General features: G+C 39.2%; 4 protein-coding genes across 4 annotated transcripts; 1 reads left to right on the top strand and 3 right to left on the bottom strand.

Moving 5' to 3' along the window:
• Positions 1-105: 105 nt before the first annotated feature.
• LOC145911649 (ankyrin repeat and protein kinase domain-containing protein 1-like) lies at positions 106-2,502 on the bottom strand. Its single transcript, XM_082999056.1, has 6 exons — positions 2,480-2,502; positions 2,264-2,325; positions 1,799-1,971; positions 783-1,639; positions 524-607; positions 106-446 (listed from the first exon to the last, which is right to left on the bottom strand). The coding sequence occupies exons 2-6, from the start codon at positions 2,279-2,281 to the stop codon at positions 265-267; spliced, it is 1,314 nt and encodes a 437-aa protein (XP_082855182.1). The 5' UTR covers positions 2,282-2,325; positions 2,480-2,502; the 3' UTR covers positions 106-264.
• Positions 2,503-5,042: 2,540 nt separating this feature from the next.
• Positions 5,043-7,704, bottom strand: LOC145911820 (receptor-interacting serine/threonine-protein kinase 1-like). The gene is made up of 5 exons (XM_082999256.1): positions 7,570-7,704; positions 7,106-7,278; positions 5,796-6,649; positions 5,558-5,616; positions 5,043-5,235 (listed from the first exon to the last, which is right to left on the bottom strand). Exons 1-5 carry the CDS (start codon positions 7,585-7,587, stop codon positions 5,197-5,199), a joined length of 1,143 nt encoding a protein of 380 aa, XP_082855382.1. The 5' UTR covers positions 7,588-7,704; the 3' UTR covers positions 5,043-5,196.
• Positions 7,705-8,352: 648 nt separating this feature from the next.
• LOC145910712 (uncharacterized) lies at positions 8,353-11,260 on the bottom strand. Its single transcript, XM_082997908.1, has 6 exons — positions 11,185-11,260; positions 10,513-10,675; positions 9,967-10,082; positions 9,669-9,790; positions 8,788-9,064; positions 8,353-8,516 (listed from the first exon to the last, which is right to left on the bottom strand). Exons 1-6 carry the CDS (start codon positions 11,258-11,260, stop codon positions 8,353-8,355), a joined length of 918 nt encoding a protein of 305 aa, XP_082854034.1.
• A 1,313-nt stretch (positions 11,261-12,573) lies between these two features.
• LOC145910711 (cyclic nucleotide-gated channel alpha-2-like) lies at positions 12,574-23,650 on the top strand. The gene is made up of 19 exons (XM_082997906.1): positions 12,574-12,755; positions 13,061-13,162; positions 13,862-14,008; positions 14,456-14,682; positions 15,329-15,476; positions 16,332-16,496; positions 16,776-16,932; positions 17,308-17,439; positions 17,699-17,875; positions 18,365-18,485; positions 18,878-19,019; positions 19,305-19,443; positions 19,767-19,925; positions 21,242-21,973; positions 22,191-22,277; positions 22,390-22,526; positions 22,601-22,727; positions 22,913-23,051; positions 23,268-23,650. The coding sequence occupies exons 1-19, from the start codon at positions 12,574-12,576 to the stop codon at positions 23,354-23,356; spliced, it is 3,309 nt and encodes a 1,102-aa protein (XP_082854032.1). The 3' UTR covers positions 23,357-23,650.
• Positions 23,651-23,898: the final 248 nt, after the last annotated feature.

Raw genomic sequence — 23,898 nt, 5'->3', positions numbered from 1 at the left:
ATTTAACAGTGTCTCGATAGCGTGAGCGCGTGATGAGTCTCTTGTATTGTAATAATTTCTTCTTCCTCGTTCTTCAAAGTAATCAGACCTTGAATAATTCTTCGAGTAATTATTGTATCGAAATCTGTTACATGCTTCGTCGAAACGGTACATTACGAACTCTGCAATACGAACGTTGATTCTACCAGGTTTAGAGAGAATTGCAGTCAATATCCGAATAGTAGAATATTAGTAGAATGAATTTACAGGTACACACTGGTCTTTTTAAGATCTCTCTACTGAGAGTCGATTGGTCCATAATATGGGCGTTGAATCGAGAACTGGCGGAATAACCAATGCCTCCTGGCCATAGAATGAGTTGGATCCCAGATCAGGGTCAGAACGACGATGTCTCATTCCAAAACTGGTTCTACGTTTAAGGCCTGGTACTGGAAACAGTATTTCTTCTAAAACACAAATTGGGCCTTGTTGCAATGAAAAGCAGTATATGTAGCATAAAATTTCATAGTACAGTGTAATATACCTAGCTTTAGCTTTTTTTCCGAGGTACCAGGTTGTGTGGCTTCTCCCAATGGATCAAAATCATCAATGCGTCTTTTTACACTTACTTGGAACACAAAACATACAAGTTTATACATCGGCACAGTAGGTGGGCTTCTTATGGTATTATTGATTTTATAACTACATCGATGTTTATAGAATGGCTGCAGACGCCAAGACAGAATTATGTAGACCAAGTTTTTATTTTTGTGGTTTATTGGATGTTTGTCTTTGTTTCTTACCTGGAAAACTTCTTGTCCGCATAACAAACTTACTCAGTGGAACTAGAGACAGTATCAAGGTGTCAAATGGAACTTTGATACTCATTTGTCGTTGGGCATCATTCACCTGTTCCTCCACTACCGACGGATTTTGCCTCTGCATAAGTTGTTCTAATCGGTTGCATATATCTGTCATCGTAGGCCGTGCAGAAGGATCTTGATTCCAGCATTTGTACATCATATCTTCCAGCATTTGCACTGTTGCTTTCTCTTCGCTGGGCAGACTTTCCTTCCATTCATGCAACACCTCGCAATTCGGGCGCCTTCCTTTCTCTATGGCATCAAGCAGACGCTTTTGATCACCGCTGGGATATGCTGCCTCACGGGTTAGAACCATGTGTATCAATATGGCGAATGCGTAAACATCAAGTTCTTTCTTTGGTTTCATCATGGGGTCAGCAAGCTTCTCGGGAGCTGTATAGTGAGGTGTGTATTGTGGTTTTTCCTTTTTGCTTCTTGCCGTTGGATCGACTGTCGCTGAATTGGTGATCGTAGCCAACTCAGCACTTCCAAAATCACATAGTTTGCAAATTAACCCCTCACAAACCAGAATATTTTCTGGCTTTACATCTCCGTGAATCAACCTTTTTAATGGTAAGCTGTGACAGAAGGCGAGTGCTTTGGCAACATGCCACAAGATATGAACACGCAGTAAGACGCCCAAAGGTATTCGGCGATTCAATAGAAGTTGCCTCAGGTTTCCTCCCTTGCAAAAGTCCATCACAATTCCCACTGCAAAATTCCACTTCGTCACACCATGGACTTTCACAATGTTTTCGTGGTTGGCTTTCTGGAGGTGACCAATTTCTTCGTCAATCCTAAAAAGATTCCCTGTTACCATGGAAATCATTTGGCAAACCATAGGTAAATGTAGGTTACACTGTAGCAATGTTGTGACAAAATGCTGACAATTACTCCACAAAACTACATATTGTTGTACAAACATTGCGTATATTGTTTTAATACTATGCAATTACTTGTTTTGTAGCAGGAGTTTGTCTCGTGTACCACCAGTTACATCAAAAATTTTTACAGCGACAAAGGCTTGCATTGCCATTATATAACCGATTATGACATCACAAAAACCTCCCGAGCCGGCCTCAAAATCACGGGGGTTGCACATAATATCCTCAGCGTTGATTTCAGGAAGCTAAAGATTATGATGGGATTTGTTAGATGTTGAACAAACTTCCAGTCTAGATTAATTTTTCCTTCGGTTTCTATTTCTGCGCATTTAACTTGCGCTCAACACATGGGGTTATATTTTGAGGAAAACTCTGTATACTATGGAAATCATTCAGTAATCTTTCTGCTGCAGATCAACCATAACACAATAAGTAGCTTACAGTACTTTGTCCAATGAAATGATAATTATTTTATCAACGCCCATTCAAAGATCTAAATTACTTCATATACATCAGTTATTTCAGGTGTTTATGTACCTCGTCTGTTGATTCCATACCCAGAGATTTGATGAAGGTTTATCCCAGAGACAAATTTTGTCCTGACAAAAATCACAGTTGGTTTTTTTCAATGAAAAAACGCAAGGTTTAACAAAAATGATATAGGATATATACCTACATAGAAACAAATGGTTTTGTGTACTCTGTATGTAAAGATATACTCTCTAAAACTGCGCATTGTAGCTTAGAACATACCTTCCGCCTAGTTCCTCTTCAACACTAAAGGCGATACAACCGTTCACGCTTCACGGTTCATGGCCCGACAAATCCTATACGCAGTTTTTTCAAAAATGGGCCTGAAAATGAAAACGAATATGTCCCGAATATTGTAACCACATATGAGTGGAAATGTCGGCCGGTGAGCGTGCCTTTTACCTGAACCATTTACCCAAAACATACATACATCAACCTAATAGAAAGTTTAGTTCGGTAAATCTTTCATTTCTACCACATTGTTTGTCAATGTTAAAGCCTTTTAAAAGTAGACCACAATTTTTTTTGATACTTTTCTCATTAAAACCCCTTATTCCCTCTGAATGGTGACTTTCTACTGCTGTAAATAAGTGAAATGGTTTTGTTTAGTTTGGATTGCCATTCTTTTCAACTCATTCTGCGACACTCTTTTTGACCAATATATACTCTCAGAGATTCAGGGTTAGTGCAATGTCTGATCTTATAATGTTGGTACCGTATAACCCTGAGCTAATTCAAATAACATCTGTATCAAAGGTTTTTTGGCCTTTGAGTTTATTTTAAACAAAAGACCGGTTTTGATGCGACTACGGGTTTGTACAAATAAAAAAGTAAAGATATCCATGGTTCGTGCTGGGGTTGAAGTTCGGGTCACAGGTCAACTTCAGCAAGTTTCGGGGTCTTCCCCGTCGTTAAAACTGAAGAGACTTTCTCCCCTCTGGAAGAAGGAGTCAGCTTGCGAAGGAATCTCCTCTTCCTCACCTTCTTCTGCAGGATTCAGTTTCAACAGAAAGGAATCGAGCTTGTCTCCAAGCAACCGGGCAACAGCTGAAAACAAATGATTTTATTGGTTAGACAAAAACACGTGTATTTTCTGATTTGTTGGACTCAAGTAGAACTTTTTTCTGGAGGAAAAAATGTTCAGTTTGTGCAAAGATTTTGCGTTGATTTTAGAGATCCAAACAAAGAACACCAATTCAATATTATATAATCATCGGACAAAGTAGGAGCAAGGTTTTTTCCCAAAAATACGATGAAAATAGAGCGCGAAGTGAGTTTATTCCAGCACGCCGTATCAAACCACTGCTACTTTAACACCACAAATTCTTACTAAACTCGCAGCAAAGACGAATCTTGTAGTCTTCGCATTGTTTGGTGTCCGACCTGCGAGCCGCAAACCGTTCAAGAAACGCTTTTACTTCGTCTGAACACTCGTCGTTGGGGCAAAGGTACTTGAGCACATCAGTGTTAATTCCGATTGGTTGATCTTCCGTCACGCATCACAGACCACGGCCCAACCCGACGTCTAGGACGTTGAACCCGAAAATGTAAGTCTTGTTACTCTCCACCAACCTTACTTCGATCGCCGTTGGATGCGGACAAGTGTCCTGGTTGAAAAAGTTCAAAAGGTTAAAAGGACAGGTTTCACAGCCCAGACATCGCAGCCTAGCTGGATCAGGAAAAAAGGCTGCTCCAGCTCAGCTGCAATGCTGGGGCTGTGAAGCCAGTAATCCTAATGATGTCGATACGATAGCTGTGATCGCCAAGCAGGGACCTATGCAGTGAGGCGATCCTGCCAATCATGCCATTGCATATAATATTACTGCGTGGGAAAAAAAACGTTTAGTTGTATGAGGACTTTCCTTGTGGCTTTACAATAACGTAGATGTTTTTGCAACCGACCTACGTCTGCCATCAGGCGAGACTTATTTAGGGTAAACTTTTAAATACAAATTTGTGATTTTTGGAGCATTTGCTACAAGTTTTCATGCAATGGTCCGCACATTGGGGGTTTTATTTGCGGTTTGGTATTAAAATTAAATAAACCCCGCGTTTAAGCGAAAGGCAACCAAACGTTTGTGACGTAATAAAAAACTTTATCAATCCAACAATAATCGGCAATTGTTAAATTAGTTGCAGCCATGAATGTTGTTAATTCATTTTTGCGAAATCTTGTTGGTGTATTTATTCTAAACCACTTCACTTACAATCAGCGTCTCGCGCTCTGCGTCACGAATTGTTTCCAGTGTTTCGTCATCTCCGTCCGCCGTGACGTCACCATCTCCGTACCATTTTGACCAATATTCAGGATTCCGGCAGAAGCCGATAACTGATCTCAACAAATATAAAATAACTTTAACCAAGCATAAATAGAACAAACACAGTAGAAAACGTCATCGTCACCGAGGTAATATCAGTCTTCCAACGTAAATTTTTAAGTGTAGGCCTACTATGTAACTGATAAACGCGGAAAGGACCTACTGTAAATTTCAGTGGTACTTGTCCCATTTCTACGACTTTGTTTGTCAATGTTAAAGCATTCAAAAGTTTAACTTTCTGTTCAAGTTGGCTCATAATGCTAACTTCCTAACACTGTAATTCTATTGATGTAAAAATGGTTTTGTTTACTTTTGACCTCCGATCGCTTTTCAAAGCATTTTGTCGCACTCTATGTTCAACATATTATTGGAATTTGATGTCTGATCTTTCAAAGTTGACCCCTGTATACCCTGAGATAATTTACCTGCCAGTTGTTAACAATATGTTCAACGATGTCGCCTTTTGATTTTATTTTCAACAAAAGGTCAATTTCCATGCGTCTGCTCCGGTTTGCACAAAATAAAAACAGCAAAATACATCTGGTTGTCTGGTTTGAGATTTACTCCAGGTCATCGATCGAATTCATCAGGTTTCAGGGTTTTTATATTTACAGGTGCTCGTCACATGCGATGAATAGTCATGGTGTTTGCGCTCAAGGCCTGTAAAGAACATGGATTACCTCTGTCTCTTTCTTAACAACTGTGTTGCTCTTCTTAATCACAGACCGTTTGTTGTGTTTTTATCATCATGTTGATGCAGAACAAGGCCCTAATTGTTTTCTAGAAGAAATAAATATCCTCCTGACTCAGAACGGTAATATCTTCTTACGAAACTGGTAACACGTTTGACTGCTCCTATTGGAAACTATATTTATTTCTTCTAGGAAGCGAATTGGGCCTTGTTGCAATGTAAAGCAGTAAGTATGGTATAAATTTTCGTGGTACAGTGTAATATAGCGCTTTACCACTAGGTTGGACTTACCGAGCAAAAACGTCCGATGGCTTCTTCAAATTCTTCATCAAAGCTTCTTGGTACACTTACTTGAAACACAAAATAAAAATAAATTTATGCATGGAAGGCATAGAAGGTGGGCTTCCTGGTATTATTGATTTAATAACTACATCGATGTTTGTAGAATGGCTACATACGCCAAGACAGAATTCTGTAGTCTACCTTTATAGTTTTTGTGGTTTATTGAATGTTTGTCTTTGTTTCTTACCTGGAAAACTTCTTGTCCGCATAACAAACTTACTCAGTGGAACTTGGGAAAGTATCAAGGGATCAAATGGATCTTTGATAATCATTTGTCGTTGGGCATCATTCACCTGTTCCTCCACTACAAAGGATTGCCTCTGAAAAAGCTGTTCTAATTGGTTGCATATATCTGTCATCGTAGGCCGTGCAGAAGAATCTTGATTCCAGCATTTGTACATCATATCTTCCAGCATTTGCACTGTTGCTTTCTCTTCGCTGGGCAGACTTTCCATCCATTCATGCAACACCTCGCAATTCGGGCGCCTACCTGTCTCTATGGCATCAAGCAGACGATTTTGATCACCGCTGGGATATGCTGCCTCACGGGTTAGAACCATGTGTATCAATATGGCGAATGCGTAAACATCAAGTTCTTTCTTTGGTTTCATCATGGGGTCTGCAAGCTTTTCGGGGGCTGTATAGTGAGGTGTGTATTGTGGTTTTTCCTTTGTGCTTCTTGCCGTTGGATTGACCGTCGCTGCATTGGTGATGGTAGCCAGCTCAGCACTTCCGAAATCACATAGTTTGCAAATTAACCCCTCACAAACCAGAATATTTTCGGGCTTTACATCTCCGTGAATCAACCTTTTTAATGGTAAGCTGTGACAGAAGGCGAGTGCTTTGGCAACATGCCATAAGATACGAACACGCAGTGAGACGCCCAAAGGTATTCGGCGATTCAATAGAAGTTGCCTCAGGTTTCCTCCCTTGCAAAACTCCATCACGATTCCCACTGCAAAATTCCACTTCGTCACACCATGGACTTTCACAATGTTTCCGTGGTTGGCTTTCTGGAGGTGACCAATTTCTTCGTCAATTCTAAAAAGAGTCACTATGAGTAAATGTACACTGCAGCAACGTCAATTTAAAAGATTATACAAACTATACTGGATCAGTGAACCAAGCTATATCTTAGCAGGCTTTCGATCGTTAACCCTCTGTACAGTTACTGAGACTGTAAATATCAATCAGACAGGCAGCTCTAAAGATAAATTGTTACTCTAAAGATGCTAGCAGAAAAGTATATTTCGCCAAAGGCATCATTAGTTTCTGCGCAGTGCATAAAACAAAAAAAAGTAAAAAGAAAGTTCAAGCAAAGGTCTTAGACCTTCTTTTGAGCAGTTTGTCTGATTGATTTTTTCAGTCTGATTGAGTTTTACTCGTTAACGGCATGTGGCAAAGTTGTGACAAAATGCTGATAACTATTCCACAAAACTAGGTATTGTTTTGTACAAACAGTGCGTAGCCTATGTTGTTTTAAAACTATGCACTTACTTTTTTTTCAGCTGGAGTTTTTCTTGAGCACCACCAGTTATTTCAAAAATTTTTATGGCGACAAAGGCTTGTATTGACATCATATACCCGATTATGACATCACAAAAACCTCCCGATTCGACCTCAAAATCATGGGGGTTGCACATAATATCATCGGCGTTGATTTCAGCAAGCTAAAGATTATAATGGGATTTGTTACATGTTGAACAAACTTCCAGCTTAGATGTTTTTTGGGTTTCTTTTTCCGCGCATTTAACTAATTGTACTCAACGCATGTGGTTATATTTTGAGGAAAACTCCGTTCCTATGGAAATCATTCAGGAAATCTTTCTTCTGCAGATCCACCATACACAATAAGTAGCCTACAGTACATATGTTTGTCCAATGAAATGATAGTTATTTATAAACGCCCATTCAAGTATCTAAATTACTTCACGCATCAGTTATTTCAGGTATTTATGTACCTCGTCTGTCGATTCCATACCCAGAGACTTGGTGAAGATTTATCCCAGAGACAAATTTTGACCTGACAAAAATCACAGTTGCTTCCTTTCAATGAAAACGCAAGGTTTAACAAAAACGATATAGGTTATATACCTATATAGAAAGAAATGGTTTTGTATACTGTGTATGTAAAGATATACTCCCTAAAACTGCGTGTTGTAGCTTAAAATATACCTTCGCCTTTGGGCTGCTGTCGCAATAGTCAACTGAGTTAAACAAATGGTTTTGTTGCCTGTCGTTGCCTTGGTTCCTTTTCAACACTATTGTTATTTTTATGCGTCACTGAACCGTTATCCCAAACCACATAAACATAAAACTTTGATTTGTACCACTTTGGTTGTCAATGTTAAAGCCTTTTAAAAGTAGACTACATTTTTTCTTTAAAGCTTTCCAATTTAAACCCCTTTTTTCCCCTCAATGGCGACTTTCCACTGCTGTTAATAAGTGAAATGTTTTTGTTTAGCTTTAATTGCCAATTTTTCAATGCATTCTGCGACGCTCTTTTTTTACCAATATATATTACCAGAGTTTCAAGGTTAGTACAATGCCTGATCTTATGATGTTGCTATGGTAGCCTGTACTCTGAGCTAATTCAAATAACATCTGTATCAAAGGTTTTTTGGCCTTTGAGTTTATTTCAAACAAAAGACCGGTTTTGATGCGACTACGGGTTTGTACAAAAAAAAGAACGAGAGATATCCAGGGTTCGTGCTGCGGTTAAAGTTCAGGTCATTTTAGCGACTTTAGCAAGTTTCGGGGTCTTCCCCGTCGTTGAAACTGAAGAGACTTTCTCCTCTCTGGAAGAAAGAGTCAGCTTGCGAAGGAATCTCCTCTTCCTCATCCTCTTCTGCAGGATTGAGTTTCGACAGAAAGGAATCAAGCTTGTCTCCAAGCAACCGGGCAACGGCTGGAAACAAATTATTTTATTGGTTAGACAAAAACACGCGTGTTTTCTGATTTATTGGACTTAAGTAGAACTTTTTTCTGGAGGAAAAAATATTCAATTTGTGCAAGGACTTTGCGTTGATTTCAGAGATCCAAACAAAGAACACCAATTCAATATTATGTAATCATAGTAGGAGCAAGGTATTTTCGCAAAAATACGATAAAAATAGAGCGCGAAGTGAGTTTATTCCAGCACGCCGTTTCAAAACTACTTTAACACCACAAATTCTTACTAAACTCGCAGCAAAGACGAATCTTGTAGTCTTCGCATTGTTTGGTGTCCGACCTGCGAGCCGCAAACTGTTCAAGAAACGCTTTTAGTTCGTCTGAACACTCGTCGTTGGGACAAAGGTACTTGAGCAAATCAATGTTAATTCCGATTGGTTGATCTTCCGTCACGCATCGCAGACCACGGTCCAACCCGACGTCTAGGACGTTGAACCCAAAAATGTAAGGCTTGTTACTCTCCACCAACCTTACTTCGATCGCCGTTGGGTGCGGACAAGTGTCCTGATTGAAAAAGTTCAAAAGGTTAGAAGGACAGGTTTAATATAATAGGTTTCACGGCCCAGACATCGCAGCCTAGCTGGATCAGGAAAAAGGCTGCTCCAGCTCAGCTGCAATGCTTGGGCTGTGAAGCCAGTAATCCTAATGATGTCGATACGGTAGCTGTGATCGCCAAGCAGGGACCTATGCAGTGAGGCGATCCTGCCAATCATGCCATTGCATATAATATTACTGCGTGGGAAAAAAACGTTTAGTTGTATGAGGACTTTCCTTGTGGCTTTACAATAACGTAGATGTTTTTGTAACCGACCTACGTCTGCCATCAGGCGAGACTTATTTAGGGTAAACTTTTGAATACAAATTTGTGATTTTGAGAGCATTTGCTATAAGTTTTCATGCAATGGTCCGCATTGGGGGTTTTATTTGCGGTTTGGTATTAAAACTAAAGAAACCCCGTGTTTAAGCGAAAGGCAACCAAACGTTTGTGACGTAATAAAAAACTTTATCAATCCAACAATAATCGGCAATTGTTAAATCAGTTGCAGTCATGAATGTTGTTAATTCATTTTTGCGAATCTTGTTGGTTTATTTATTCTAAACCACTTACAATCAGCGTCTCGCGCTCTGCGTCACGAATTGTTTCCAGTGTTTCGTCATCTCCGTCAGCCGTGACGTCACCATCTCCGTACCACTTTGACCAATATTCGGGATTCCGGCAGATGCCGATAACTGATCTCAACAAATATAAAAGAACTTTAACCAAGCATAAATAGAACAAACACAGTAGAAAACGTCATCGTCACCGAGGTAATATCAGTCTTCCAACGTAAAATGTTACGTGTACTATGTAACTGATAAACGCAGCAAGGATTGTTTGTTTTAAGTTTGCCGACCCTGGTTCTCACCCGCTGGACAACAGAACCGTATCTTGTAATTCATGCAATCACGTCCGTCCGTTTGATCGACATTTCGACATTTGAAACCCTTGTTACCATCCAAGGTCACCACCTGACCTTCATCTCTGTGGAAAACAAATTAAAATGTTTGCGCGGTCACTTGAAGGCGCTTGTGGGGAAAGCAGTACGATTGTCTCAGGGTGAACGATTGGCAGCATCGGCCAAAGCGCCCGATCCATGAAAAGGGAAGCAAACCTGATCGGGGTTCGGTGCCAGGATATCAAGGGTTCGAAATCCCGGTTTGGTTAAAAGTTTGAGAGGCACTTATCAAGGCGATTGGCCAAACCAATCGGAAAGTCCGATCGCGCGCGTTCATGCACAGATGGACTTTAGTTTTTGCCGGCCAAGCAAATATATATCTAACAAGGATTAGAGCGCTGGGTTGTCGTAAGACCAAGCACAGCTTAGTAAAACAACTTAACGAACAATCCTAAAATTGCCAAGATACACATTGCGCCTTATTTCGCATCTTCATTTAACAAAGCAACACTTGACCTGTAGTCGGTTTCCTCTGGATTGTCCACGCGCACGTCAACTGCCGTCGGTTCGTCGCATAATTGCAAAGATGAATATTCCCGGACGATTTCAAGCGATTCCTCATCACCGTCATTACCAAGTGGAGAGTTGTGGTTAAAATACGATGTCCATTCGTCGCATTCTGTGACAAAGAAAAACGATAAAGTCAGATTTCAACCGAACAGAAACACAAACCAATCGTACATATCAACAGACGTTCTCAAATCACTGATTTTGTATTTGTAAGCTAAGAGCGGTCAACCATTTTACAAAGGGTTATGTATGTATGTGTGACATTCGGGGGTTGGAAAACCGTTCAATACATCATAATTTTTATCAAAGTGCCGATAGTACAGGGGGACGTAAAAGCAATAATTTCCAAAGTTAATTTCATGAGTGTCAAAAAACACAGGATCTAAACAAGATAACAAAAGAGCCTTAAGCTTAGTGAGGGAAAAAAACAATACGGTGTAAAAAAATTTTTTGTTTTGGGGCAGCCGAGTCGATGGGCCGGATGAAATTGCCCACAGGCCGCAGTCTGGTGACCCCTGGTGTAAATGTAAAAGCCCAATGTCTCAAGCGCAAACGAATGCATCAACCGCGTAGAATTTCGATGTTAAATTATCAAAGTCAAGAAAGCATTTTACTCACCTTGGGCGTCACTTGCTGCCCATAAACCGAAACAAACCACCCACAAAATCGAGCTTGAAAGTAACAGTTTCCGCATTATTCCAAACTTTTGTTTAAAAATCCATTTTGGACAAAAAGTACCACGACCTGAAGTTAGATAACTCAGTTAATGCTGTACTTTCAATTAATATTTGAAGAAAATAAAGCAAATCACCCTCACACGGGTCTAACTGGTTTGCTCGATCAGGTCCACAGACCAACCATTATATGTGAAAACGACATAAAATAGATGAAAAACGAACCGCGCTTTTATGTCTTGCTTGGTTGTGAAAGCTCTGCTTCGTATGATGATGAGACATAATGAAATCTTGTCTGAATAACTGTGGATGTTTACTCTGTCCCAATGGAACACCTGCTATCGAGACGAGCTAATGAACTTATGTTATGTTAGTCGTGGAAAACGTGAAGGCGGTTCCCCCTTTTATCTCTATCTTGTCAACAACGGGATTCATGAGAACATGGTACATGTTTTGATTTGTGCAAAATTTTACAGTAAAATATTCCAAGAATTTTCTGTTAAATTACGTCATCGCTTCCACCAATTTTTACTTCATTAACATTTTGAAACATTGTAATCGTTGGTTCTTTATGTCGGCAAACCACCATACCACGTTTTCAGCTTTGCCGTTGTGCCTTTGGACCTTGTAATTGTCCCCGCTTGTCCTAATTAGCGCTGCTGGCTTGCTGCACCTGCATTGTTCTGTAAAAGCAGCTGGACGTAAGAGCAAGACCTAATGGTTAAATTTATGCTGTTTGATCAACTGGTGGTGTGTTTTTTTACTTTGCTTGGAATAACAACAAACAGTTTAAATTGAAAGTGAAAAGTTACCTGAACAAAGTCTTCATACACAATGTGCATTGTGACGCAACAAAAGAGACAGGTAAAATTGATCAGCGTTGAATCCAATATGATTGTCTCGACCGCGGCAGTAGATTATCTGGCCGCTATTGTAAAATGTGCTGCTGCCGAAATTATGCAAGACCATGTACAAAATGCGAAATTTAATCCGGTCGTCGACGTCCACAATGGTCAGCGCTCCGAAAAAAGAAGGATTAACTGTGTATGGTGACAGCAACAGATTTGTAATGCCGGTCTGTTGTGCAACAATCCGTTGTAATATATCGATTCATTTGGAGGCAGCTGCAGCGAGGGTGCTGTACGACGGCTTGTTGGGGTTTGGTGCTTTTTGCATCTATTTAACTGCATATCAAAAAGCTTTGGGTCTGGCTGTCTTCAGAAATTGACAGAAAAGATATTAGCCGGCAGGCGGCCAAGGAGTTGCTTTGACGACAAAAAATATTAGTTTGTTGACAATTGAGAGACAGCATAGTAACATAAGAAGTGGAAGAATGAATAAAGTTACCCCTTTGCCCGTCAAAAGTCCACAAAAGAAGAATTTCTTAGACACCAATAGTCGATTAAACGAACCTTCAACCTCTTCGGGAACTAGAAATAGAGTCTTCAGTGTTTCTTCTCAGTTTTCAACCAACAGCGATTCAATCTCTTCCTCCACATCATCCAACAAGCAAAGGTATTGTACATGTATTTTTGCCGTTTGTTAGAGCTTACATTGTAAAGTGCGATACTTTGGAGAATGCAAACAGGTGATCAGTTTGTGAATTTGCGAATACCCAAAACTGATGTAGGTAATTGTTTTTTGCTTTTGCAAACCTAACAAGAACATATCAAAGTGCTTAATTCCTCTGGAGCCTTTTGCAATTAAATATTGGTTTTTGAAAATATGCCAGTATTGTATATGTGTTGTTGTTGTTGTTTGTTTATTTATTACGTAACATGAGCTTTTTTATTACGTAACATGAATTTTGTGTGCTTCAGGATGTCTCCCACCAAAAGTATGGACTTGGAAGCAATGTCGGATTGCGCAAGTAACTCGTCTAGACCTGGCGTTACGACTCGGTTGGCCATGACTGCCATCAAGTAAGATAACTGCGAACTACCGAAAAGACTGGACAAAATTAACAAATTATGACGATGTTCCACGTGAGCTTGATTAAAAACACCGTACTGAAGCTGGAGTTTGCGTGGTCAAACTTAGGCTGGTGGCATCAGAATACGATGCACTGGAAATTACACACAGCAACATAGCGGTCGGCACAATATTATTTTTGCAATGCAGTTATTTATATTGGTCATCATATACATACGTTGCGTTCAGTGTTTTCCAAACTGTTTCATCTGCGAAACCCCGCAAGATTATTTAGGGTGACAAGGAATCCCAAAATATAAAGTAAACATGAACGTTTTTCTATAAAATTTTCGTAATTTTTTCGTTTTGGCTTTGTTGTCCAAAGGCGGAACAGACATGTTTGGCAGTTTTTGTTAAGTCCTTTAGATGAAACTCGTGGAACCCTTCATATTTGTAAGAGCTGCAGGCAGGGTATACACACTGTTTCGACCTGTAAGGTCTCATCAGTGCAGCTGTTGACTGTAGCACTGTGCCAGCTTTTACAGTAGCAGGCACACAGATTTTCCCTGTTGTGATATACCTTCATATTTTGTTACCCCTCTTTTTGGAATAGCTGGTGTATCAGTGGCGTCTAAACCTACATTAAATTACTTTTAATTCGTAGTATAACGTGTTTGTGTTTTAACATATGCTGATATAATTACCTGTAGAGTCAACAAGTGGATGACAACGGGCCGCAACAACGCCAAGGCAAGGTTAGAGGAACCAAATGACTCGATGATTGCAAAGATCCAAGGCCCACCTATGCCAACAACCCCTGACCCCGGCAAGGAAGACGTCTCCAACGCATCGGATAAGTAAGCTGGCGCCGTTCTTATCATGGTTTTAACCCGACCACCCACACAATGGGCTCGGTGTTACTATGGCGATCAAAGAACAGTTCCGCTAAACCTAAAAGGTTTATATATAGGAATTGTACTTGATTCAACATCAATCTGTACAAAAAAATCACGTTAATCACAAGAAATGCAAAATCAGTCACGGTTCTACTAACATGGCAATTAATAATAAGTCATGCTGGTCGTTTCTAATTAAATATCCGCTAAACAATGGCAGGTGTCAGCTGCTTTTACGTCCCAGTGTAGGAAAATTCACCCGGTGCGACTGCATTTGTGATGTTAGCTGGTGAACCGTGCGTTGCGTGGTATTAAATTTCTATGTGTCTCGAACTCTGTGATATGATTTTTATTGTTTCGGAATTCGTTTGAAGTTGAAACGATCGACGTTTTTATTCCTTCCGCCAGAAAACCCCCGAAAAAACGCAACGTGCACTGGGTTATCGACCCCGCTGAAGGATTTTACTTTTGGTGGCTCCTTGTGATCACGTGCGCGGTATTCTACAACCTGATTTTCGTCATCGCGCGGTCATGCTTCACTGACCTTCAAGTGAAGAACACGATTATGTGGTTGCCTTTCGATTACTTGTTTGATATCATCTACTTACTCGATATGGTGGTTCGTCAAAAAACAGGTAAGTTGCGTCACAATAAGCATTTCTCTCCGTTACCTTCTTTCAATGGCGTCACACTTATTAACTTTTCGGCGGAGTTTTGAAAGCGAATTGTCAATCTTGAAAAATATGTCCGTTTTTTACACTGCGGCACTGACAAAAGTGACCACCCCATACGAAACTATCATAATGAAATATGAATCTGACGTTCTTCTGGTGCAAACAACATATATATAGACACCTTTTGTTTAAAAAAGATGTATTTTCTGACGTTTCGCCTGTGCGAACGACTATTGGCTTCTTCAGAAAATAAGACTAATGACTGTATTAAGAAATAATGTGGCTTTTAATGGTGTTTCGCAATTTCTTTCAAAACTAACTTATCTTGAACACAGTATACCATTTAACCTATGTGCTCTCGTGGTTTGGTAAGCAGTGCAGTGTACCCAGGGTTGTAAGTTCAAACCTCACGGGAAACGTGATATTTTATATCTCGCTTTAAACTATCAGAGAACGTGAATTTAATCCGGTTTGGCTGCAAACCCGCTGTACCTTAATATTTCTTATTCGTTTTTAACATATAAGGAGTTGATTTATGTAAAACCATCTTAAAATTGCCCAATAAAAAGCTTTGTCAGCTAAGTTTTAATGGAATTTGTGTTTTCAGGTTTTTTGGAGCAGGGCCTTTTGGTGAAAGACACGAAACGACTGAGAGAAGTTTACCGCCAAAGTTTCCAGTTTTATTTGGATGCTTTCTCTATCTTACCCACTGATTTCGGTTACATTATATTCGGAGTAAACAGGCTTGAACTGCGGTAAGTTGACAATCCTGGCACTGCACAACGTATTTTAGAATTATCATTGCAAAAAAATTAACGGCAGAGCCACGTTTAACTAAACCTTCAGTAGGGGTGAAATTAAGGCAAAACGATCCAGGACTCCGTATCGGTAAAGGCATTCTTGCCGCTAAGCCATTCCGGTAGAAATTCAACGACTGGTGTGTCTAAAATAGTCCAGTGAAAACACAAAGGTTTATATTACCTGTAAATTTAATCATTACGATAAGATTTTTTTTACTTTCAACCCTGCCTTTCAGACAGAGTGGCGGTTTTTGTCTTTCTGACAATACAAATTCCTTTATTCCACCTATAGTTGCACTAATGAAGGTATAAAAGAGCTAATAGCTCATCAAGTGTTCCACAGCGTAACGAGCTGAGATTTTTTGACCCAAATATACAGTGCTGCAATATAAACTATTATAGTCCATTCTGAAAGCAGTATTATTGTGAATGACCATTGTTATATCATAATTACCATTCATTCAAAACAACCCGCCACGTAACTGGAAATATTACTTGGCATTGGCCCATTTATTGAATGATATACACAGCAACTCTTTGGATTTTTTGTTGCTGCCGCTGCCAGGCAATTTTTTTATTCATAGGCAAATCTTTCAATTATTGTTCATTGGCCAAATACTTGCATCATTGTATCAAATGTTGTATGTTGCCACAATAATCAGTTCTGAAAGTTCTAAATGTGTTTTATATATTCGGTGAAATTCGTGTACTATACTTTGCAACTTTGTTTGGTTGGAATCTGTATATTTTTATTTCCTTTCTAATCGAAAACTCGCTGAGACACGAGTAACACAACGTCATACTTTGCAGATTTAATCGAGTACTGAGGTTTCCCCGGATGTTCGAGTGTTTCGATCGAGTAGAAACGCGAACACCCTACCCGAATCTCTTCCGTATTTCCATACTCGTTCTGTACATTGTGGTCATCATACACTGGAATGCTTGTATCTACTACGCCCTGTCCAGAGCTATCGGGTAATCTTTAAATCCTAATTAAACTGGTTTAAAACATTGCAGTCAAGTAAAGAGGCCTTTTGTGACAGTTTGGCGGTTTGGATTGCAAACCCAGTGTATATGTTTAGAAACCATCTAAAACCATCGATTAAATTACACATTATATAAAAAGCACCCTCAAGTTTCAAGTTTTACCTAAACTTTTTGACCCCTGTTACAAATAATTTCCAGGTTTTAGTAACTGTAGTAGGCAATATCACTATAGCAACTATTCGTAACCACAACTCAACGTTTTCCTAGATTCGGAACTGACGAGTGGGTGTATCCGGATCCGAATAATCCACCCTTCGATACCCTGATGCGGAAGTACGTGTACAGTCTCTATTGGTCCACACTCACCCTCACAACCATTGGGGAAACCCCCATGCCCGTCGAAGACATCGAGTATCTCTTCCAGGTGACTTTAATGTTAAATTAACTTTGAATAGAATGAAAATACCTGGTCACAAGTAAATTCCAAACACAATTATATTATCATTTACACGAGTGCATCCTGATGAAGGCTCCTGCATAGCAACCAAAACGTTGATATTTATCAATATTAATGCTACGATATGGTTGATATATACTTTTGTTAAAATTGCGGTAACTGTCAGTGACTAGGTGGCGGTATTGGTCACCACTATAGGTGACGATAAGTTGGTCACGTGGTGGTGCTATTAAAGCAGCTAGTCCACTCCTAATTGTGCAACTGAAGGTTATTTGAAGTTAAATAGTATGTAACATAAACTCTAACGTATACCTTAAAGTGGATGTTCATTAATTTTTCCAGGTTGTTGACTTTCTGGTCGGTGTGTTGATTTTCGCCACCATCGTAGGTAACGTGGGTTCTATGATCAGTAACATGAACGCTGCGAGGTCAGAGTTCCAAAGTAGAATGGATGCAATCAAGCAATACATGCAGGTACGTAATAATGCTATAAAATGACGAAACAATCAATATGCCCACAAACTGATTGTGGGGATTATATCCGCGGAATGCACAGTTTTGTACTGACCGCTATGGCTAACGTTGTAAAATTATATGAAAGGTGCGTGATGTGCGGTTCTGCCAAAAAACAGCGAACGTACAGGTTTATTGGTACCAAAAGGCCTCATTAAATTACAAAAAGCGGTCACTACCTCCGAATTGGTTGAATAAAAACTTGATTTTGTGATTTTAGTTTCGAGCCGTGAACAAAACACTCCAGAAAAGAGTGATCAAGTGGTTCGACTACTTGTGGACAAACAAGAAATCAACTGACGAGAAAGCGATTCTAAGTCTTTTACCTGACACACTGCGGGCGGAAATCGCCATCAGCGTTCATCTGGAAACTCTGAAGAGAGTCAGTATCTTTCAGGTAACAACGCCAACAATGCAGAAGCTGCAACATTTGGTACCGATGGAATACCGCATTATAATGCAAAATAAATGTGATCCCTTATTTTTTGGCGGACTAAGCTCTCGGTAGATCAGCCACTTTTACCGACAAGTCGGAGCGAGGTCTAAAAAACCAACCTTAAAATGCAATATGGTGAAGTAGGAATGGAAAAAGAATATAATCTATGGCGTGTATCAGAGAAAACAAAGTTTAAGTATTGGACAATGTTGACTTGTGTACTGGAATGTATTCAACGGATCTCCACCACAATGTTAAAGTTCTTTGAAGTTTGTCTATGTTGGCCATTGGATTTTTGTAATTCTGTTTAGCTAACCTTTAGTTGATAATTGATTCGATCACTGGTGAAGTAAAAACAGCAATGCCAGTTTGAAATCAAATGTTGTTTTTCCAGTGTGTAGATGTCATTCGAGCTTTAACTTACTTTATAGGTGTTACTTTCTGTTACAGGATTGCGAGCCAGGTCTTCTGATCGAACTTGTCCTCAAACTCCAACCCCAAGTTTTCAGTCCGGGGGATTATATTTGTCGGAAGGGTGACGTGGGAAAGGAAATGTACATCGTCAAGGAAGGTAAAAAACATATTTGAAACAGGATCGTGTCGGAAAACATTAGGGCGGCCGTGGTTGCAGCTGCACATCAGCCTGAACTGTTTCCAGCGGCAAGTTGATCTTATAATAATGAAATAATTTATCATACTCCAGGACCTGTCCTACGAAATGTGGGAACAATTTAGAGAAATAAAGTATGTGGGGGCATGTATTTTACAACCTTGTTTTGGTCTTTATGGTTTATGGCGGGACCCTCTTTGAACGCGGGGTTCAATTTAGTCGATTAAGTCAAATGTGCCTGAGAAATATCACAAGCAGTGTCATTATAGAAAATTGTTAAATTATAAATTTAAACGTAGAGTATAATTTACGTAGTATTACTAATTCTCAGTTCAACAAATGTGCATGCACAGGTAAACTGGGCGTTGTAGCCGATGACGGTATTACCCAGTATGCTGTACTTGGAAACGGAGCTTACTTCGGTGAAATCAGTATTCTAAATATTACGGGCACCAAGACGGGAAACCGACGAACTGCCAATGTTCGCAGCATCGGGTAAGATTTCTATGTGTGAAAATTAAACCAGGGACGAAGCTGTCTTGGAAATTCTAAATACAGAAAACGTCTAAAAATGGATCAATACAAAAAGGCCTTTCTGGCAATAACGTTTTTGTTGAAAAAATTATTGCCAAAAGATCCTATTTGTATTGGTAATATGCCTGGCAGCATTCGCATTGAATTTTCTAAAAAACAAGCTTGCGCAAGAAAATTTAGCGTCCGTCATATCAGAAACTCACCCACAAGCATTCGTTTCATTGAGTTTCACACCCTCTCTTTCAGCTACACGGATTTGTTTTGTCTTTCCAAAGACGATTTGCTTGAAGTGTTGTCGGAATATCCAGGAGCGAAGCAAGTGCTAGAGGAAAAAGGAAAAAAGATTTTAATGAAGGATGGACTGGTGGATAATAAGGACGATGACGTAAGACAGCATGCCTGTCCCAGTTTGAGGGCCAATGATGGAAATTTGTTTTCCAATAATGTGTCTATACAGCTAACTGAACATTATTGGCTCATTGCTTGTACATAATTTTCATGACACAGTGCCCACTACACTATTGGTTTCCTAGTAGTTGTTTGGCTGTAGTGTGTTTTACTGTGTAATTTACTGCGTCTCCAGTAGTTTATGCCCAGTTTGGTCCCTAACTTATCAACGTCCACTGGAAAGTTACCACAAACTGAAATAGTCTCTGTCTGGCTAGACAATTTCCAGTAGAATGTCGTAATGTATTTTCCTTCTATCAGGAATCACCCATGGACGAACTGGAGATGACGGAGAAAGTTGAAATGATGTCACTCAGACTCACCAAACTCCAAAGCAAGTTCGCCAAGATGATGTCCGAGTACACGAGCACACAACAGAAACTCAAGGAGCGAATATTTCAGCTGGAAACACAAATTAAACCGGAAGGAAACCCTCTTCTCACTGTGACTGACTTTGAGGAACCTTCGTGCTCTACTTCAGTCATTCTCGACCAGTCAGATGCTTCCCAGAAGTCGGATGAGACAAAGACGTAATATTTTTTACCTTTGCGGACCTTCCGCGGTCACAAAGTATCTTCAGCATTCGAAAAACAGCCAAAGAATCGTAAAAACTTGTTACGTGTCAAGAGGGGTGGCTTACGTAAATAGTGTCACTGGTGTTTTGTAAAAAGCGCCAGATGTTTTTTTATATTTGTTTGTAAATAAACGCACAGAAGAGAATTTGTTTTTTCGACGAACAAGAAATATTAATGCCCAGAGAGAAGATTTCCTGAGATTTTGGAAGTGCAGTAACAAGCAGATTTGTGAAACCAAAAATAAAAAATAGCAAAAATTAATTATTCCAATGCCCGCCAATTCGAAGGTTTACTAGCATCGCAACTAAACTGCCCTTGCTAAGAAAACATTTCTGAGTTACAATTTGCGGTTAAACAATTGTAACATAAAAATCTTAATATTTAGTGCTATTTTTCAATAACCGCCAGTGGGAGCACTTTCGGCAGTTGCTATAAACAATGGAAGCGGCTCATTCTGGGAACGTTAATTGCTGACGCAGGCTAGTGTAAGTAATTAACAAACGATCTGCATTCCGGTGCAGTTTGATTGGTGAAGAAAGTGCTGTGCTCTGTCCGTAGTCACGTAAATAGAAGTTGCACAAACTGGCGGATGTGACTGAATAATCAATATTGTTGAGCGGAAACGGCAGAGTGGTCAAAGTATTGAATGACGGCATTTGATTTGTCAACTGTTTACGTTGGTTTGATAAAATAAAAATATACCTATATTCGTTACAAATTGTTTGCAAATATAATTTACCAGTATTTTTTCATAGGAATCTTGCATTTGAGTATTTACAATGTCTAGCTATCTTTACATGATTTCTTAAATATAAGCTGACTGAAAATATTATCTACAATGGACAATGAGGATTACGATTTCTTTGATGATGGACAAGCAACAGAACAAGGTTTGAAGAAACTTTAAATTTTCATTGTGCATATTATGATAGGATATTGATAGCAGCTGTACAAAGGCTGAAGAAGTGACATTATGGTCAATACATAAGTTATAAAAAGTTTTCCTAGCTATATATTAATGTCTATCATCATTTGAAATAACACATTTTTTAACACATTACGTATATATTCTAAGGTACCTCAAGTTTAAAACAAGCAAAGACAGAAACAAAGCCATCTCATTCAGTGGAAAGGGATTTAAGTCATCCACTTACATCCAGTTCATCTGAATCAAGTGAAAGTGATAATGAACTGCATGGAATAAATGATTCCAAGGAAAAATCACCTTTACCATCGAGGACATCGACCAGAATGTCCTCTATCTCAACAGAAGATAATTCAGATAAAAATAGCAGCAGCTCCGATGATTTAAACAGATCCCATAACAGTACTTACATAGTTAAACATGTTTCAACTCGCAAGAAAAAGAGCAGAACCAAAAGTTACAGTAAAAGCAAAGCTGCAGTTTCCAAAGTTGAATCTTCTTCAGATTCAGATGTAACCGATGTTTCCCCGTTGACGTCACCACCAGCTTCACCAGTTTTTCACAGAAAAAATGAACCCAAGACCAAAGTAAATGTTGAACCTACCGCAAAGATGCGGCACATCACAAAGCTGAATGTTGTGTTTCGAGACTCGCCAGGCGGTGATGGTTTACATGAGGCGGACAAACAGAAACCAACTAAGAAGCATACAGTCCCGCATGCTGAAACTGCAGACACACAAGTGCAAAGGAAGGCCCATGATGAACATTGGTCAAGCAGCAGTGATGAAAACGAACTAGAACTTTTGGAGAAACGGAAGTCCTACAAGAAAGATCTAAGGACACGAAGAGACCTGGCCGTGCACAATCATAGAAAAAGGCTTTTGGATTCTTCTGCCAGAGAATCACTGGAGATATGCAGTTTATTGGAAACAGTATTGGAATTTGAAAAGAAAAAACAACAAGAAAAGGTAAATCTTTTTTGTCTACTTTAAGTTTATGCATAACATAAAAAATTATGATAAACTTTGTTCTAAAAGTTGAAGTGTATAATCTTGTCACAACAAAAACATCTTTATCAGGTTTATTGTGTAACTGTTTTTTAACTGATCTTGGAACGTTTGGAAAAGGAAACTTTTTAACAATAAAAGATCCTATTTATAACTTTCGTATTTTGATACCGTGTAGGAATTACGATACAGACAGAAGTTTGCCAGCAATGGAGACATGTCAAGTCACAGTAGAAGAAAAAACATGTCTTTCTCGAATGATCAGGCAAGTTTAGTGTAATACATGCTTTGTGCTGTGTGCTTATCATCTGTGACATGTGTGTTAAACATTGAATATTGCCAGTCAATAACCTGTCAAGACTGAATTTGTGTCACAGGTTAGAAATATTGACAGTGAGAACCAACGTCTACTTCGTGAGATTACAAAAATGAACTCGCGGAGGTCACGCCCCTCCAGTGCTTCAAGCACTCGATCCATTTCGTCAGTGAAGTCAAATACATCTATTCAAAGCAGGTATCTATTACACTGGCTCTATTTGAGTTAATGTGGGTTTACAAGTGTTCAGTGTATTTCTATGTTTTGCGTAGGAGTTCCACATCATCAAGAGCGAGTAGGTACAGCGTTTCAAGGAGAAAGGATGACAAACCAACAAAGCTTTATCACACAGCTATTAACCGGCTAAACTACCAGCGACAAATTGAACGAGAAAACTTGGTTAGTTAGTTATATTTATTTTTATCATTTATTTATCTAGTTTGCCAAGAATACCTTTAAGTACCGTTTTGTGTAGGAAGTATATTTGAAAAACTGCCTGCAGAACTAAGCTTATAGTTCTCATTGTCTGGAAAATAGTTGGGTATATTGCATTAGGTTTTGTAAGTTGTTGTTTTGTATTATAGCAATTACTTAAGAGACTCCAAAATGCAAAGCCAACAGAGGGCATGAAGAGACATAGCCAACTAGAAGACTACAGACAGCAGACCAAATATATGGGCACTACCATAGAAAGACATGGGATGTCTGCTCGCCGAGCTCAAGGTAAGCCATCTCATCAATAATTTCTAAACTCAAAATCTTTTAAAATTGGTTTGCCGATGCTATGAGCTTTGTGCATAAAATGGTCAAGTCAAATCACATTCTATGGATTGTTTCCAATTACTCAACATTTCATGACTAAATATATCATAAAGATAGATATGACTGATAAGATTTTCTTTTCTCTATATTTAATGTTACAAAATCCTTCTTTGTTAGAACTTACACGGAATGCGGATGTGGTGAAAGATGCCATAGGATTGGGTCGATCACATCGTGGCAAACCAGCCTGGGAGGAATCCTGGTAAACTTTCCTGTTACCTTTATCTTCAACACACACTCACTGTGAGGTTCAAACACTGAATAAGAAGCCATCTGAGTTTGTTGAAAGCTGTTTCAGTTTGTCAAAAGTACTAAATCGTTTTTCTAAATTTTTCGGCAGTGAAACATGTTTTTAAAAGTTTACGTAGACTAGGGAAATGATCAGGTCTTTACATCTGCTGTATCTGTTTTTGTTGTGGTGAATGTTTAAAGTGTAAATACATCTTAGACTTTTATGGTTACCTGTATGTTAATTTTTGTTGGCGCTTTTTGAATGCAATCCCTGTACTTGTATTGCTCTTGAAATGTAAGAATAAACATACAAAACATATCCCTTTGAATTTTGATTTTACAGTAAATTGCCTGGCTTTAGTTGAATTAGCTACTTCCTGTATGTTATTGTTTTGAAACAGTTAGCTCATTATGACACATAGGTGGGTTTCTTTTGAGAGTTATGTTGCTGTAAAAACAACACAGGTTAACAACAAGGTTGTGTTCATTTATTCTTTTCTGCCAAACTTGCTGTTAA

This window comes from Ascidia mentula, chromosome 8 (genome assembly GCF_947561715.1).
Source record: "Ascidia mentula chromosome 8, kaAscMent1.1, whole genome shotgun sequence".
NCBI lineage: Eukaryota > Metazoa > Chordata > Ascidiacea > Phlebobranchia > Ascidiidae > Ascidia > Ascidia mentula.
The sequence above is the reverse complement of the archived record's forward strand: the minus strand, read 5'-3'. Positions and strand labels throughout refer to the sequence as shown.